Source organism: Tachysurus vachellii, chromosome 13 (assembly GCF_030014155.1).
Source record: "Tachysurus vachellii isolate PV-2020 chromosome 13, HZAU_Pvac_v1, whole genome shotgun sequence".
Lineage (NCBI taxonomy): Eukaryota > Metazoa > Chordata > Actinopteri > Siluriformes > Bagridae > Tachysurus > Tachysurus vachellii.
The window spans coordinates 3497501-3515974 of record NC_083472.1 but is presented as its reverse complement, the minus strand read 5'-3'; the positions used below and the strand labels follow the sequence as shown (position 1 = coordinate 3515974).

Here is an 18474-nt window from a genome sequence, read left to right as displayed (position 1 = left end):
GTCTGAGCACAGGCTCCCCGTGACCCGAGGTAGTTTGGATAAGTGGTAGAAAATGAATGAATGAATGAATGAACTTTTTCATATAAAACAAACCAGGTATATTTTGCTATCCAATAGAGGGCACTGTTAGACTTTTTTTTTTCTTTTTTTCAATCCAACTGTAAGAAATCATCATTTTATTCACAGTAATTTGAAGAAACGCAAAGCTCAAAAAACAAAGGTCCTTTTTTAATTTTTTATTTTTTAAATATGCTAGAGCTCTTCATGTCTGATGTATTAATTGTATGCACTATATCTGTATCGTAACGAATAAAAATATCATGGTCAGCTACCGTTACATTTCTCATTAAGAGTAATAATTATGTTCCTGTCTCACAGCTTTGCCTCTCATTCTGCTTAAATCGTTTGAGCAGAAAGGGGCCGGAGACGACGCTCTCATAGAAGAGGATGGAGACTCGGACTTTGAGGAGCTGCATGTACCGGTATGTCAGTCAAAATATCACACACATGACACGTGCTCATTCAATTCCGTTCGATTCAATATGAAGCAAACTTTAAATTGTTTAATTGAAATGACATTTTTATTGGAGGTTATAAACTATAAGCAGGTGTATAACAGCGTCACAGATCACACTGAAACATCATATGTTTTCCAGAAGCACTTTTAATGTGTTCACTCACACGTTCTTATAATAGGAGTGATGTGTGTGTGTGTGTGTGTGTATCACTGTATATGTGTGGAACTGTTGTGCGGTAAGTTTTCATTCATTCTGTTGAATCAGTTTTTTATTTTTTGTGTTGTCTGCATATCCTGTTCCAGCAGGAAGCTGAAAATCATGCCTCAGACTCTCACTGCCCTCTACAGGAGGAACCAGAGAAATCAGCTGCAGATGAGATTCCATCTTATCGCACTCATGGAATTTCATCCCTTCCCAAATCATCTCCAGCACAACAACCCGACGCTTCCACGCCGGCCCCTGACCAGCAGAGCGCTTTCAGCTCAAAGAAGAAGCTCATTCTGTCTTTGTCTGAGAAGGAGAAGCTGCTGAACTGGGATCTGGCCACTCCTGGGACGTTTTCATCCACGACTGAGGCTACAGACCGAGCGGAAACGTACGTCCGAAAACCCGCAAACTCGACCGAAGCGCAAATTCACGAAGAACCTCGAGCTCCCGCTGAACCTGAGCCCAGCCCTACTCTCTCAGGATTCCAGCTATGGGCCAGCGTGCTAAGAAGATCCTTCTCTGGAGCAGGTAACAACCCCAAAGTGATCAGAAGAAACCGTCCTCGTAGAGTCAGGCCACTCTCCGAGGGCTCCTTCAGCTTCCTGTTCGGCGTCTCCGCTCAGAACCAGGAGGAGGACGAGGACGCCGTGAAGCGCTCCAGAGCAGATACAGAAGGAAACCAGAGCAGAACAGAAGTCAGAAGCGAGATCACAGCAATGCTGGAGCAGATCACGCTCAGCAACAAGCCGTCGAGGATTTCCAAAGACGACATGGCCTCCCTGCCTCCAAGGAGGCTCAACTTCTTCTCGTCCATGCGGATGAAGAGGAACGACGGAGGAGACCGGAGCAAGACGGGGAACCAGACGAAGGACGTCTGGAGCATTCTGTCCAAATTCAGAAACAAAGGTTTGCGCAGGGACACTTTTTTTATTTATTTTGACAAAAACATCCCACAATACGCAATTTGTCCCGAATAAATCGATTTTAATACACGTTTCTTACCGTATGTTCATAGCATCGTCACAACACAATCACCACCATGACGAGGACACCTATTCATCCAGCGAGGAAGACCAGAAATCCGTCATACAAAGGGTAAATGTGTATACACACACACACACACACACACACACACACACACACACACACACACACACACACACACACACACACACATTTTTATATATTTATTTATTTATTTATTTATATACATTTTATATATATATATGTGTGTGTGTGTGTGTGTGTGTGTGTGTGTGTGTATATAATATACTGCTTTGAGACTCTTCATATAAACACTTCATATCAGAAAATGGAATTTATTTCTATAACACAGAGAGCTGAGACCAGCCTTGCCCTCGGCACGCACAACCAGTTTATTTTCATTCTCCGCGCCACATGAAAAGCAGCCGTGGAACGAATCTCTGCACGACGTCTTTATAAGACGCCACGTATTGACTCCGCTCAATAGCTTCTTTTATAATCGCCACCAGCATTCGAGAGCACTAAAGAACCGCCATCACGCTGAGATTTTCTTTCCCTGACGAAAGTCTCACTACTGAGATAAGACCCGTAAATTGTTTGTTAACGTTAAATCATCATCGAACAGACAAGGATTTCCTTTTTAGCCACGTTACAGCGTTTTCATTTCCATCTCGGCTGAAAATACATTTAACGGAATTCAAAGCAAATTTCCTTTCAGCAAAATGAGCTTGAAGAGGATCTTTATTTCTTTCTGTACGGAATAATACATCGTTTAAAAAAATTTTAAAAAAAGTGCAAAAAAACAGCATTTATTTCTCAATAAATTGATTTACGTTGTTTATTCGTTATATTTAAAGACGGGTCTGTTTTTATGATCTGCTTTTAGTTGTATTTAATTTTATCTCGCAAGCACATTATTTTTACATTATAGTGTGTGTGTGTGTGTGTGTGTGTGTGTGTGTGTGTATATATATATATATATATATATATGTGTGTGTGTGTGTGTGTATATGTATATATGTATATATATATATATATATATATATATATATATATATATTAATTTATTTATTTATTTAAAAATAAGGGCATTTCCTAACCAGACGCTTTCCTTGTCTAAGCCAATGAACAGGAAAGCCACTCTGCTTCGGCCCCAGATTGTCGTTAGCACGATATCAAGGACGAGTGCTTGACTGTTTGTCGGATTTATCATTTATCATTACATTTATCAGTGATAATTGTAAGGAGCAAAACGAATGAATTCGATACAATTTTTGGAATTGATCCTAACAGCGTTTCAGTCACAGAAAGGTCGAACGTCTGAAATAGTTTTTCTTCACTAGCTTCCTATACGTTTGAAGCATATTCAAGGATATTCCTGTCGTACAAATTATTAGCAAGCCAGTCAAGGTCTTGAACTCGTCTTTGTCAAGTCTCGCTCCACAGAGGTGTTAATAATGAAGCTCATATGAAAGTAGACACTCAGAGTTTGTAGCTTTTAGAAGTATTTCTGTTTTTTTTACTAGGATACTAGAAGCAATATATTCCTAGAAAGGTTTTGTTAGTTTTTTTTACACAAATCTTCCAAGTAAATGATGATATTAAACCCATTTCTGCTTTCTGTGATGCCCCAAGTGTTTGTTTGTATGCAGTTAAAATTTGAACATGTTCATCTTCGACACTGAAATTCTGTGTGAGGTTATTAACAGAGAATCGTTTTAGATCAGAATCGCTGGCAGAGAATTATTTGTTTGTTTATACTGATTGAAAACGTCCCTAAAGCCTGTTTCCGTTTCCACCAACAGACTGGAACAGCAGTGTGCTGGTATAAAGGGTTATTAAGCAGTTCAGTATTAGACTTTGATTCTGTGGTTCATTAACATCTCCTGACCAATCAGAATTCAGCAGCCTTGTTGTCTGCAGCGTGTTTGTTTCAGCAGCCAATCCGGACTGATGAAAGGATTCACTGTAAAATATCTTTAGTACAGGTGGCTTTATGTTTATTTATCTCTCTTTGTTTTTTATGTTTGTTTGTTTTTGTTTTTGTTTGTTTGTTTTGTGCTGTATTTAGTCTGAATCGGGCGACTCGGAGAGACGGAGAAAGCAGCAGGAGAAAACACTTGTCATGCAAACCAAGAGAGAGCAACTAAAACAACTTCACAGGGCTCAGGTATGTTCATGAACCCACATCAACTCCACCATCACATCATCACAATCACATCAGCATCACCTTACCATCACCACCACCAACACTTCACTATCACACTCACCATCACATCACCACTATCACACTCACCATCACATCACCACTATCACACTCACCATCACATCACCACTATCACACTCACCATCACATCACCACTATCACACTCACCATCACATCACCACTATCACACTCACCATCACATCACCACTATCACACTCACCATCACATCACCACTATCACACTCACCATCACATCACCACTATCACACTCACCATCACATCACCACTATCACACTCACCATCACATCACCACTATCACACTCACCATCACATCACCACTATCACACTCACCATCACATCACCACTATCACACTCACCATCACATCACCACTATCACACTCACCATCACATCACCACTATCACACTCACCATCACATCACCACCACCAACACATCATTATCACACTCACCATTCCCTTACCATAATAATCACCACCATCACCAAAGCAGCTGTAGCTGGAAAAGTGTATCTGTGTGTGTAGGTGATCCAGAGGCAGCTGGAGGAGGTTGAAGAGAAGCAGAGAGCTCTGGAGGAGAAGGGAGTAGCGCTGGAGAAGGTCCTCAGAGGAGAGAGTGGTAAATGTCTTTATTACTATATTATTATTGTATATTATTACAAATTATACAAAGTTGTTATTTTTACATTATTACAAATTGATTATTAATTTCAATCTTTGGTCATGAGTTAAGATCCATGGTCTTACGAAAGCAAGTCAGATTTTTGCCTAGCTGCCTATTGCAAAATTCATTAATTCAGCCATTTCCACTTGTCCTTTTTTTTTTTTTTTTTAACAATTCTACGGATTCCTCTAGATAAAAAATCTTTTGGTTGCACGAGCGACGCACCATCTCGACGATTGTGTTATGATGTAGTTATTAAACGAAATGCATTCCGAGACATATTTACTTGCATATAATTTATTACATATAAATGCTTGACTGTCTGTGACATAAAGAGCAGAATTTAAAAATAGAAATAAATATATCAAGATATAATAAGATTCCATTTTTATTCTAAAACAATTAAAATAGTTACAAATAGTTATTGCGTTACAAAATGAAGCTAGTCGAATTTAAGCAGAAATGTAGAAATTTCTAAAGGGTTCACAAACTTTCAAGCGACACTGTATATGTAGATGGAGTGTAGATGTGTAACATTTGTTCAGTATTTGCACAAAAATCTGTTTGAAGCATCAGTGCTGTGTAGAAAGTCCAGAAAACGAATATTAGCCAAAGACATTGGGTTTATTTATTGGGTTTTTTAATTTTTTTGGGTTTATTTATTTATTTTATTTACTTATTTTTGGTTAAAAGTTATAGGAGAATGGCAAAGGATATAAACCTCGGACCTCTTTTTCTGCACAAGGGGACTGAACCACAAAACAGAACCTAGTCATTAATTGCACTAGTACACATTATTGCAGTGTCATTTAAATCATTCGGATCGGATTCGGATCGGATTCGGATCGTCTCGTGCATCTTAAAAGAGCGCCGAAATCCAGAAAAACGCTCCGGATCCATCGCAGCTCTGACCAGGACAAAAACATGTACCGAAGTTACAAACTTATAAACCACTATTTTAGCTACAAAAAAGGAAAAAAAACGTATCCGAATACAAAATATTCCGTCTTGTTTAGGAAGACATTAGGAACACGTTCGTTCTTAACGTATCATTTCATGTGCCGGTGACCCTGAAGTTACTTTCCTTTCTTAACTAATTCTAGTTAATTCAATGTTCTTTCATTTCTTGAACTATACAGTAGCTAATTCAAAGGAATCACACAGAGGAATGCCGTCTAGCAGCTCAGAATCTTTTGAATCAGGAGCACTTGAATGCCGAGGCCTACACGCAGCCTTGGAGGTGTGCGTCCGTCATAACCGCGCTACTATATGGATTTCTTAGAGTAAAAGAAAACGGCAAGGTCGTTGCACGAAGTCGTTTGGGGGGAAGGTTTGTAGCGAACGACTCACGTTTTTTTTTTTTTTTCCTCCCCTCTCTGGTCGTCTCGTAACCGTGGCGTATTAGCCGGCTTCGTCTCCGCGCGTCGACGCGAGAGGGTTTTGCAAGAGGGTTGAAATTAGTCATTCAAGTAATAGCGATTTGCATTCAAACCAAATAGCCACTTAGAGCGCAAATTGTACCAAAATGACTGTAGAGGTAATGGGTCCAGTAAATAGGCTGGAAAGGGGAAAAGTGCTCGAAATGGTCTGACGCTTCATTATTTTAGCAAATGTTCATATACACGAGGGTTATTAAAGCCTGCAATTCTTCCGGATGGAAATAAAAAAAAAGACGTGACGGTGCCTGGATAGGTAATGAGTTTATAATCATGGTCCTGAAAGTCAAAGCGTGTTATTTGCGTTTCAGGTAAATTGATTTTTAACATCTTGGAAGGATGATGGAAGGAAAAAAAAAATCTTTTTTGGAAATACTTTAACCTTTTAGCCCTTTTGTACATGCCTCATGTAAATAAACCGTAAGACCGTCGTGAGATCTTTACGTCTATGAGGCGAAAGCACGATCTACAAATCCAGGTCATGTGACTGTTTAGTATCCTTCGCTGTATAATTGTGAACTTACCGTACGAAAGGACGCGGTTTCTCGGACCAGCCGTCCTGAGCGAGCGAGCGCCAGCTTCTGCCCTGCTGTAGTCTGCTGTACAGAGTCAGATGGTGCAGTCAAGCTGCTACACTATTGTATTGTCCTGTGTTTAGTGGTCTGTGTAGATCATGGTATCAGCAGACAGAGCAGAGCGCTCTCTTCAGGGCTGAGTGGCTTCGTGGTTTTCTGACAGCTCCAGACGCAGTAGGACTCGGACAGGACACCGTGGGCGCTGCCGAAGGGAACCACAGCTGTGGCGTCTTTTATGAATATTTACATGTAGTGAAATATTTACACGCTTCTGATACGATCTGAACTCTCCTGGGTTTGTAGAGGACAGGTGTTCTCTACAAACCCAAAAATTGACGCATGTTCACTTTAAAACAAATGAACGGTGTTAACTGTGTAGGCTGCAGAGCGGAGAGAGCGAAATCTATTGACTTTTTAAATTAAACGTGTAATGAATCAATTTAATGACATTTTAGTTGGTTTGTAAACGTAGTGCACGTTGTGTGGTTTGTATTTCAGAGGACGCAGCCGTAGACGAGTCCGAGCTCCTGCACACATGGTTTAAACTTGTCCTGGAAAAGAACAAGCTGGCCAGATACGAATCTGAGCTCATGATCTTGTAAGACTTACACACCCTTTCTCTCTCTCTCTCTCTCTCTCTCTCTCTCTCTCTCCTTTCTCTTTCTCTCTCTCTCTCTGTCTCTTTCTTTCTCTCCTTTGTCTGTCTCTCTCTCTATCTGTCTCTCTCTTTCTCTTCTCTATCTGTCTCTCTCTTGTTCATTTGTCTGTCTCTCTCTCACTCTCACTCTCTCTCTCTCTCTCTCTCTCTCTCCTTTGTCTGTCTCTCTCTTTCTGTCCTCTATCTGTCTCTCTCTTGTTCCTTTGTCTCTCTCTCTCTCTCTCTCTCTCTCTGTCTCTCTCTTTCTCTCCTTTGTCTCTCTCTCTCTCTCCCTCTCTGTCTCTCTCTTTCTCTTCTTTGTCTCTCTCTCTCTCTCTCTCTCTCGGCCACATCAGCCAATCACAGCCTTCTATGAGCTCATGTTTGTGGAAGAGGGCAGTTGGCTGTTTCCTTTGTGTGTGTTACTCTATTCTGTCATACATCATGCTTCCATTTGATAGTTGTTAAAATCCAAGGGGTGTGTGTGTGTGTGTGTGTGTGTGTGTGTGTGTGTTACAGTGCTCAGGAGCTGGAGCTGGAGGACAGACAGAGTCAGCTACAGCAGGATCTCAGACGGAGGATGGCCACTGAAGGTGAGACAACACTACTGTGAGAACCTGGTGATACCTGAGGCGTGGTGTCCTGATGTTGTATCATTTATCTACACAACCGCACCTAGTGCTGACCGACATGTCCACTGTATGAAGCATCAGTCTTAATGTGCAGAAATCTTCTGTATCATTTCTACGTGTACGTCGGTGCACTTCCCTTTGTGCGTCACTTCGTTTGTCTGCGTTCACCCCATAAAATTTCAATTCTCGGGGTAGTTACACTGTAACCGTTTCTATGGTTACTGTCTGTGAGTAAGTCTGTGTGTTGGCATGGCAACACACAACAGTATTCGGCTGTGCGGGGTATCCGTGGGAACTAGTTTTGTTGACGTCAGAAAAACGAGCGAATCCTTTTTGTCCATATCGTGTCTGAAATGTCAGATATTCGATATACAGTAAACCTCTATAGAACAAAATAAATAGAAATAAAGAAATATCACAAGTCTGAAGTGACCAAGTTCACTGTGGTGAGGAAAAAGAGGAAGGAACCTTGAGAGGAACCAGACTCAAAAGGGAACCTCATCCTCATTTGGGTGACACCAGAGAGTGTGATTATAAATAAACAGTCCAGCAGTTATGTATTGATGAGGAGGAGGTTGTTGTCCTCAAAGACCACATGTTGTTGTCATCTCCTCTTAGTATGTCTGAATACTTCATGAAGCGGAGTCCAACTGAAGCTGGTACATCTCTAGATGCCTCTCATGGATCCTCACATGGTCGGCCTCATCTCAGTGAAGGTCCAAAATCTTTATGGCACCGAAGACACTCAGAGATGGAACTATTTCTGGATGCCTCGGGATGTGTAGAAAAAGTGAAGCTGATAATGTGCATTTGGTCAGGTGTAATAAAGCACAGTATTATGGGATGTATTATGTGTACACCTGACTAAAGAGATGAGTTTTTAATCTACATTTAAACTGGGAAAGTGTGTCTGAGCCCCGAACACTGTCAGGAAGACTATTCAAAAGTTTGAGAGCTAAATAAGAAAACGCTCTACCACCTTTAGTAGACTTAGATATTCTGGGAACTTCCAGAAGTCCTGGGTTTTGTGATCTCAGAGAGCGTGAAGGGTTGTAACGTGTTAGAAGACTAGTTAGATACGTGGGAGCTAAACTATTAAGAGCCTTGTATGTAAGTAGCAGCAGTTTGTAATTAATTCTATACTTAAAGAGTAGAGATGATAAAATTGGGGTTATATGGTCATACTTTCTTGTCCTAGTGAGAACTCTGGCAGCTGCATTTTGGACTAAACTGTAGCCTATTTATTAAAGATGCAGAACAACCAGCTAGTAATGCATTACAATAGTCAAGTCTAGAGGTCATGAATGCATCAACTAGCTTCTCAGCATCAGATACAGACAGGATGTTTCTCAGCTTGGCAATATTTCTAAGGTGGAAGAACCTTACACTGCTGAGCTGGTAGTTACAGTACATCCAGTACAATAATAATAATAATAATAATAATAATAATAATAAGTTTTTTTTATCTTACATTTCGGACCGATTATCTGAGCTAAATATTTTTTTTCTCTATTATCTGATAGATAATCTACAGCGTATTAGAGATGCCGCACTAATCTCGATTATCCGTGCGTGTATGAAAGTGACCTTGCGCTTGTTTTGCCGTGCAGACTGTAAGAAGAGTGCGGCGGAGCTGGCGGAGGAGCAGGTCCTGCTGGACGAGGTGATGAAGGTGGTGGAGGAACGAGATCGGCTGGTGAGCCTGCTGGAGGAGCAACGACTGCAGGAGAAAGCAGAGGACCACGACCTCGAGAGCCTCATCCTGTCAAAGGGCTACCAGTTTCACTGGGCGTGACCATCTCTCTCAAACACACACACACACACACACACACACACACACACACACAGAGAAAGAGAGATCGTTGAGTTTTCGATGAACATGCACACGGTCTGGACTAAACAAAGGGAAACATTTCAGCACTTAGTAAAGGTTTTAGATGTTTAAACTTTTTTTTTTATTCTTAAACACTAATCTCAGTCCACACACACATCCTTAAGCTGCGGTTTTTCACTCAGCAATGCAGAGTGAAGACGCCTCTATCTCCGATACAGACCCACGGCGTAGAGATCTTACGTAGACGTCTGAACGTTTCTGCCTGAGCTGAGGGCTGAAGGAAATCATCTCGTTTCACGACATACATCTTGCAGCAACATAAAACCTGGCGGACCTCAAAAAACCCCAAACACACACCCTGCTGCCTCCCTGCTGCTCCTTTTTAAACGAACAAGACGTGCCTCGTGCTAAGCCATAAACGTCACTAATGAGTTGTATTTATTTACAGTAGGCTTCATTTCTTAACACTAAACACTAAAAAAAACACTAAACACTGTAACACTAAAACACCACCTGATTACTACTGTGTTTGTGAAGAACAATAGTCACGAGGGTGCTTTAACACTGTACGTCACGTCGATGCTCTGTCTGTCTGTTTAAATGTAACAGTTGTACATGTTTTAGGTTAACGTTCTGTTTTGTTGCTGATCGTCTCGTTCATCACGTCTTTTATTCTGTCCTGTATTTAATTTAAGATTGGAACACAGCCACAACGAGGCCTGGATCGATTTAATTTAATAAAGACGGCAAACACCGTTTGCTTACGGAGGTTTTAAAAGTGTCTCTCTTTATCGTGTTTATAATCCACTTAACTCTCTCTCAGAAAAATGTCATGTCACTCTTCACAGTGGTGCTTAATACGAAGCTCATATGAAAGTAGACACTCAGTATCAGGACTCCTGCAACTCGATCCTGGAAGCTTTGCTTCTGTGCTTCATTCTATTTCTACAAATGGTCCAGAATGATCTCGTCAACCACAACGTCCACCGATCGCTACGCTCCCTCCACTGGCTTCCTGTAGCTGCTCATGTCAGATTTAAAGCACTTGTGTTTGCCTACAAAGCCAAAAACAGACCAGACCCCAGTTACCTCAAAGCACGTCACACCCCAGACTTCAGATCCAGGGTATAAGGAAGATCTACTGTAGGTGGTTGAATGAACTTCTTGTATGCCCCCTTTTTCACCAGAAAGAACTGGTTCAGAGCTGGTGCTGGTTCCACTGGCTGGTTGCAAAGTTGGTTCCACTGGCGAACCTTCTAAGAACCGGTTTGCCTTTCCACCGGCTAGAGAGCCGTCACAGAGCCGAGTCTGACGTCACTGTATACATCTCATCTTTCCCAGCAACGTTAGACACAAACACAACATCAACAATGGCGGATGTTGGTTTACTGTTAATGCTCATGACTTCACGAGCCTACATTGGCATCCAAACGTGGTGAATCCTGATTTAAAATGATTTAAAAATGACTTTCTCTCTGTGTGTGTGTGTGTGTGTGTGTGTGCCCTGCGATGGGTTGGCACTCCGTCCAGGGTGTATCCTGCCTTGATGCCCGATGATGCCTGAGATAGGCACAGGCTCCCCTCGTGACCCGAGGTAGTTCGGATAAGCGGTAGAAAATTAATGAATGAATGAATGATGTTCTCTTTTGTCTTGGTCACAGTAGCCCCGCCCACAGCCCCGCCCACAGCCCCTAACACAAGCGGTTCTTAAGTGTAGACCAGCGACGTTTTGGTGCTAATTAAGAACCACTTTTCCTGGTTCAGAGCCGGTGCTTTGGGTGTCGAAAAAGAAAGAACTGATTTTAAATTAGGCTCCGAACCAGCACTCAAACTGCCTCGGTGGAAAAGGGGTACTAGACGTCCTGGGCGGCTGAGTCAGGTCCCTAAACCGCACCTACACCTTCTGTAGCTCTTCTTTAAGTACTAGCATTTTTTTTTTTTTTTTTTTTAATAAAATACTACCCTGACATTTCAGATATATTGTAGGACTTATTTCGGGTAAGAGCTACTGCAGACAGAAGTTGATGGCGGAATGTAAACCGATTTGAAATCACACACACACACACACACACACACACGTACGTAAGGAACACCACCAGCCTCCATGTGTTTGGTCAAACAAGGTGGCTGTGTGTAAGTTTTTTTTTTTTTTGTAAATGTACAGAACATAAACATAGAACAAAAGGTTATTATAAAGATTAATATAATACAAAAATTCAAGATGAATATGAGATATATTTAAATGTGTTCGTATTTATCCCCAATGACCAAGTCTGAGGTGACTCAGGTGACTGTGGGGAGGAAAACTCCCTTAGATGGTAAAGGAAGAAACCTTGAGAGGAACCAGACAGAAAGGGGACCTCATCCTCATATGGGTGACACTAGAGGGTGTGATTATAAATATACAGTCTGACAAATGTATAGATGCAAAAGATCACATGGAGTTCACATCTCCTCTTTAGTATCGCAGAGTACGACCGGAGCTGGTAGATCTCTAGATGCCTCAGGATTCTCAGAGTCGACCTCGTCTCAGTGAAGGTCCAGATCTTCATCGCACGGAAGACGTTCGGCGCTGGTACAGTTTCTGGATGCCTCGGGATGGGTAGAAAGAGATGGATTAGGTATAGCTGCTGTTCATAAAATGTGCAAGTCAGATGTAATAAAGCACAATATTATGGGATGTATTATGTGTACGCCTGACTAAAGAGATGAGTTTTTAATCTACATTTAAACTGGGAAAGTGTGTCTGAGCCCCGAACACTGTCAGGAAGACTATTCAAAAGTTTGGGAGCTAAATAAGAAAACGCTCTACCGCCTTTAGTAGACTTAGATATTCTGGGAACTTCCAGAAGTCCTGAGTTTTGTGATCTTAGAGAGCGTGAAGGGTTGTAACGTGTTAGAAGACTAGTTAGATAAATAGGAACTAAACTATTAAGAGCCTTGAGTGTAAGTAGCAGCAGTTTGTAATCAATTCTAAACTTAACAGGTAGCCAGTGTACCTTAATCCTCATCTGGGTGACACTGGAGGGTGTGATTATAAATATACAGTCTGATAAATGTTGTATTGATGTAAAAGACCACATGGAGTTCACATCTACTCTTTAGTATCACAGTCTGGAGCTGGTAGATGTCTAAAGGGTAAGTGTAGGTGAGATGATTCCCACAGTCAAAGATGCTGCTGGTGATGCTACTGATGCTTTAGGGCTTCATAAGATTGCAGTTTAAAAAGGTGTTACGTTTCTTTTAGCCTAAATTTTGGTTGCCTCTGTAAGGAGGTTATGATTTGGCCTGAAGAACTAAATAAATAAAAACTAAATAGATAAATAAGAAGGTGGGCGAAACCATTTGTGCAGTAACCGAGGGGGAGGACAGAGTGGGAGAATCCATTGTTTTTCTAGGGCAGGGCTGAATATTGTGGAATTCCGTTTCCGTCCCAGGAGATTTTTCTTCAGCGATCCTACAGGAGCTTAAAGACACAATAAAGAGTTTAGTTTTGTTTTTAAAGGTTAAATGATGGCGTCGTCTCCTCAGAAATCTCCGTCGTCTCCCACACCGCTGTCTCCGAGCTTCAGGAAGAAAGATGAGACTTTTCTCGGGAAACTCGGGGGAACTTTAGTCAGAAGGAAAAAGGCGAAAGAAGGTAAAAGTTTAATAAAAGTCTGCTGTGTCTTGTGTGTAACGTCAGTTTGTGTGTAACGTCGGTTTGTGTGTAACGTCAGTTTGTGTGTAACGTCGGTTTGTGTGTAACGTCAGTTTGTGTGTAACGTCAGTTTGTGTGTAACGGCGGTTTGTGTGTAACGTCAGTTTGTGTGTAACGTCAGTTTGTGTGTAACGGCGGTTTGTGTGTAACGTCGGTTTGTGTGTAACGGCAGTTTGTGTGTAACGGCGGTTTGTGTGTAACGGCGGTTTGTGTGTTACGGCGGTTTGTGTGTTACGGCGGTTTGTGTGTAACGGCGGTTTGTGTGTTACGGCGGTTTGTGTGTTACGGCGGTTTGTGTGTAACGGCGGTTTGTGTGTAACGGCGGTTTGTGTGTTACGTCGGTTTGTGTGTTACTGCAGTGTGTGTGTAACGGCAGTTTGTGTGTTACGGCGGTTTGTGTGTAACGGCAGTTTGTGTGTAACGGCGGTTTGTGTGTAACGGCGGTTTGTGTGTAACAGCCACGTTACAGTCGCTCAGGTTTGGTAGGTGGTGAGTTTTAATGAAGGGACTCAGAACGTGTAGAAACGTGTGTGTGTGAGAGTGTGTGTCTCTTAGGTGTGTGTGAGAGTGTGTGTCTCTTAGGTGTGTGTGAGAGTGTGTGTCTCTTAGGTGTGTGTGAGAGTGTGTGTCTCTTAGGTGTGTGTGTCTCTTAGGTGTGTGTGAGAGTGTGTGTCTCTTAGGTGTGTGTGAGAGTGTGTGTCTCTTAGGTGTGTGTGAGAGTGTGTGTCTCTTAGGTGTGTGTGAGTGTGTGTGTGTGTGTGTGTGTGAGAGCGTGTGTGTGTTTATAGAATTCTACAGGACAGCTATGGGATTAAAATGAGTTCATTTACAGACAAGAAAAAAACAAACATGTTATTAAAAAGAATAAGAGAAATGAAATAGTACACACACACACATATATATATATATATATATATATATATATATATATATATATATATATATATATATATATATATAAACAAACAACAAATTTATTATATTGTTGTTATTATTATTATTATTATTATTATTATTATTGTTATTATTATTAGCAATTAGCAACTAATTTCTATAGACATTGAATGGATTGGGAGATTAGTGGATAGATGAGTGGATAAACAGATAAGTGGATGGTTGGGTAAGGTTTTTTTTAATGGATGGATTTCTTTAAACAGACAGATGAGTAGATGAATGGATGAACAGATAGATGAGTGGATGGATTGATGAGCAGATGAGTGGATGTATGGCTGTATAAACGGATGGGTGGATGGATGGATTAGCAGACAGATAAGTGGATGGATGGATGGAATGATGTATAGATGGATAGATAAACAGAAAAATGACAAATGGATGTGCAGATGAACAGACAGGTGGACAAACAAATTGGCTAATGATGAACAGACAGCGAGATGGATGGACACATGACAACAGACATGACAGACAAACAGAAATAAATAATCTAATCAGTGGAGAAATGGAGAGAAAGATGAAAAGGTAATGAAGAGCTGACATGACGGATAGACAGACAGACAGACAGACTGATATAAATAATTGACAGATGAAATGAATGGATAATTATACAGATGTACTTTAGTTGATTTTGGGTGCCACACACACTCTCACTCACACACACACACACACACACACACACACACACAGCATAAATGACACCAAGACCAAACAAGTTACACAGTTTCCATGACAACCAAAACACCAACCGAAAGTGAAAACAGCAACAAAAGCGACATCAATAACAGTTTAATGAAGTTCTGTGACAGTCAGCGTGCAGCTTATTGTTGTTGTGGACACTGAGAAGATAATCAGCGCTCGCTCATTCTCTCAGACCAGAAGTACACTACATACAAGTGCAGATTATACAGTATGATGCCACCTTGTTGGTGTGTGTTGTTTTTTTTGTGTTGCTGTCATTTCAGGCTTCACTCTAAAGACTTTCCTGAATCTGTGCTTCACAATCATCTCCAGTGTGAAGAGTGTGTGTCATGTTTGAGCACGTATCGTAACCATGTAGGGTAATGCTGAGTGTACTGTGATGATTCAGCGCTCAGGCCGTACAGACAACACAAGTACAAGCTGGAAAGTAACTCTGCTCTTATTTACAGCCTGAAGGAAATAAATACTGCTCAGGTTCTTATACTTACTGAAAAAAGTGTGGATGGGTGGATTGATGGATGGGTGGATGGATGAATGGGCAGATAGATGGACAGACTGATGAAGGGGAGGACGGACGGACGGACTGATGAAGGGGAGGACGGACGGACGGACGGACCGATGAAGGGGAGGACGGATGGACGGACGGACGGACCGATGAAGGGGAGGACGGATGGACGGACGGACGGACCGATGAAGGGGAGGACGGATGGACGGACGGACGGACCGATGAAGGGGAGGACGGACGGACCGATGAAGGGGAGGTAGGACGGACGGACGGACGGACCGATGAAGGGGAGGTAGGACGGACGGACGGACGGACCGATGAAGGGGAGGTAGGACGGACGGACGGACGGACCGATGAAGGGGAGGTAGGACGGACGGACGGACGGACCGATGAAGGGGAGGTAGGACGGACGGACGGACGGACCGATGAAGGGGAGGTAGGACGGACGGACGGACGGACCGATGAAGGGGAGGTCGGACGGACGGACGGACGGACCGATGAAGGGGAGGTCGGACGGACGGACTGATGAAGGGGAGGTAGGACGGACGGACGGACGGACGGACGGACTGATGAAGGGGAGGTAGGACGGACGGACGGACGGACTGATGAAGGGGAGGTAGGACGGACGGACGGACTGATGAAGGGGAGGTAGGACGGACGGACGGAGGGACTGATGAAGGGGAGGACGGACGGAGGGACTGATGAAGGGGAGGACGGACGGACGGACTGATGAAGGGGAGGACGGACGGACGGACGGACTGATGAAGGGGAGGACGGACGGACTGATGAAGGGGAGGACGGACGGACTGATGAAGGGGAGGACGGACGGACGGACGGACGGACTGATGAAGGGGAGGACGGACGGACGGACTGATGAAGGGGAGGACGGACGGACGGACGGACTGATGAAGGGGAGGACGGACGGACGGACTGATGAAGGGGAGGACGGACGGACGGAGGGACTGATGAAGGGGAGGACGGACGGACGGAGGGACTGATGAAGGGGAGGACGGACGGACGGACGGACTGATGAAGGGGAGGACGGACGGACGGACGGACTGATGAAGGGGAGGACGGACGGACGGACTGATGAAGGGGAGGACGGACGGACGGACTGATGAAGGGGAGGACGGACGGACGGACTGATGAAGGGGAGGACGGACGGACGGACGTGTGGGAAATGGATGAATGCTTGACGGCAGGTGTGAAACGTTCCGCTGGATGTTTTTGGGGTCAGCGTTTTCACTCCAGTCGCCAGTTTGTGACTCTTGAACCTCTCTGAAGATCTACAGATACAGTTTTTATTTACTTTAAGAACAATGCAGTAGTTCAGTTCTTTATTAGGGCAAAAGATAAAGGAGTTTTTAATTTTTTTATTTATTTTTATTTTATTTTATTTTTGTTGCAGCCAAAAGTGTTTGATTTTAAATTTGTGATTCAACTTGCAGATTTTTGTGCCTTTTTTTTCTTCTGTTAAACGCACAACAGTGTAGACATACAGTATACTGTGTGTAGTGACTTTTTGAATGTTGTAGAACATATTATTTACTGTGTGTGTATGTAGTGATGAGGTATGCTGTGTGTGTGTGTGTGTGTGTGTGTGTAGTGATGAGGTATGCTGTGTGTGTGTGTGTGTGTTTAGTGATGAGGTATGCTGTGTGTGTGTGTAGTGATGAGGTATGCTGTGTGTGTGTGTTTAGTTATGAGGTATGCTGTGTGTGTGTGTGTGTAGTGATGAGGTATGCTGTGTGTGTGTGTGTGTTTAGTGATGAGGTATGCTGTGTGTGTGTGTGTGTGTAGTGATGAGGTATGCTGTGTCTGTGTGTGTGTGTAGTGATGAGGTATGCTGTGTGTGTGTGTGTGTGTGTGGTGATGAGGTATGCTGTGTGTGTGTGTGTGTGTGTTTAGTTATGAGGTATGCTGTGTGTGTGTGTGTGTGTGTAGTGATGAGGTATGCTGTGTGTGTGTAGTGATGAGGTATGCTGTGTGTGTGTGTGTGTGTTTAGTATGCTGTGTGTGTGTGTGTGTGTGTAGTGATGAGTTATGCTGTGTGTGTGTGTGTGTGTGTGTGTGTGTGTGTGTGTGTGTTTAGTGATGAGGTATGCTGTGTGTGTGTGTGTGTAGTGATGAGGTATGCTGTGTGTGTGTGTGTTTAGTTATGAGGTATGCTGTGTGTGTGTGTGTGTGTGTGTTGTGTGATGAGGTATGCTGTGTGTGTGTAGTGATGAGGTATGCTGTGTGTGTGTGTGTGTGTGTTTAGTATGCTGTGTGTGTGTGTGGTGATGAGGTATGCTGTGTGTGTGTGTGTGTGTGTGTGTTTAGTGATAAGGTATGCTGTGTGTGTGTGTGTGTGTTGTGATGAGGTATGCTGTGTGTGTGTGTGTGTGTGTGTGTTTAGTTATGAGGTATGCTGTGTGTGTGTGTGTGTGTGTGTTGTGATGAGGTATGCTGTGTGTGTGTGTGTGTGTTTAGTTATGAGGTATGCTGTGTGTGTGTAGTGATGAGGTATGCTGTGTGTGTGTAGTGATGAGTTATGCTGTGTGTGTGTGTGTAGTGATGAGGTATGCTGTGTGTGTGTGTGTGTTTAGTGATGAGGTATGCTGTGTGTGTGTGTGTGTGTAGTGATGAGGTATGCTGTGTCTGTGTGTGTGTGTAGTGATGAGGTATGCTGTGTGTGTGTGTGTGTGTGGTGATGAGGTATGCTGTGTGTGTGTGTGTGTGTGTGTGTGTGTGTGTTTAGTTATGAGGTGTGTGTGTGTGTGTGTGTGTGTGTGTGTGTAGTGATGAGGTATGCTGTGTGTGTGTAGTGATGAGGTATGCTGTGTGTGTGTGTGTGTTTAGTATGCTGTGTGTGTGTGTGTGTGTGTGTGTGTGGTGATGAGGTATGCTGTGTGTGTGTGTGTGTGTG

At 42.9% G+C, this 18474-nt stretch overlaps 2 protein-coding genes across 5 annotated transcripts in view; both read left to right on the top strand.

Moving 5' to 3' along the window:
* Positions 1-10486, top strand: part of mical2b (microtubule associated monooxygenase, calponin and LIM domain containing 2b) — a 56295-nt gene extending 45809 nt beyond the window's left edge. For 3 of the 4 annotated variants that reach the window (XM_060884773.1, XM_060884772.1, XM_060884770.1), the window contains 8 exons: positions 379-482; positions 821-1631; positions 1741-1820; positions 3781-3879; positions 4456-4549; positions 7104-7203; positions 7762-7835; positions 9485-10486. In XM_060884773.1, coding sequence (XP_060740756.1) covers positions 379-482; positions 821-1631; positions 1741-1820; positions 3781-3879; positions 4456-4549; positions 7104-7203; positions 7762-7835; positions 9485-9669 — 1547 coding nt within the window. In that variant the 3' untranslated portion in view covers positions 9670-10486. The remainder of the gene's footprint in view (positions 1-378; positions 483-820; positions 1632-1740; positions 1821-3780; positions 3880-4455; positions 4550-7103; positions 7204-7761; positions 7836-9484) is intronic. The other variant, XM_060884771.1, reaches the window with a different exon arrangement.
* Positions 10487-13116: 2630 nt separating this feature from the next.
* parvaa (parvin, alpha a) overlaps positions 13117-18474 on the top strand; it is a 16959-nt gene continuing 11601 nt past the window's right edge. The window contains exon 1 of the mRNA XM_060885535.1: positions 13117-13348. Within this exon, the coding sequence (XP_060741518.1) occupies positions 13219-13348 (130 nt within the window). The 5' untranslated portion in view covers positions 13117-13218. The remainder of the gene's footprint in view (positions 13349-18474) is intronic.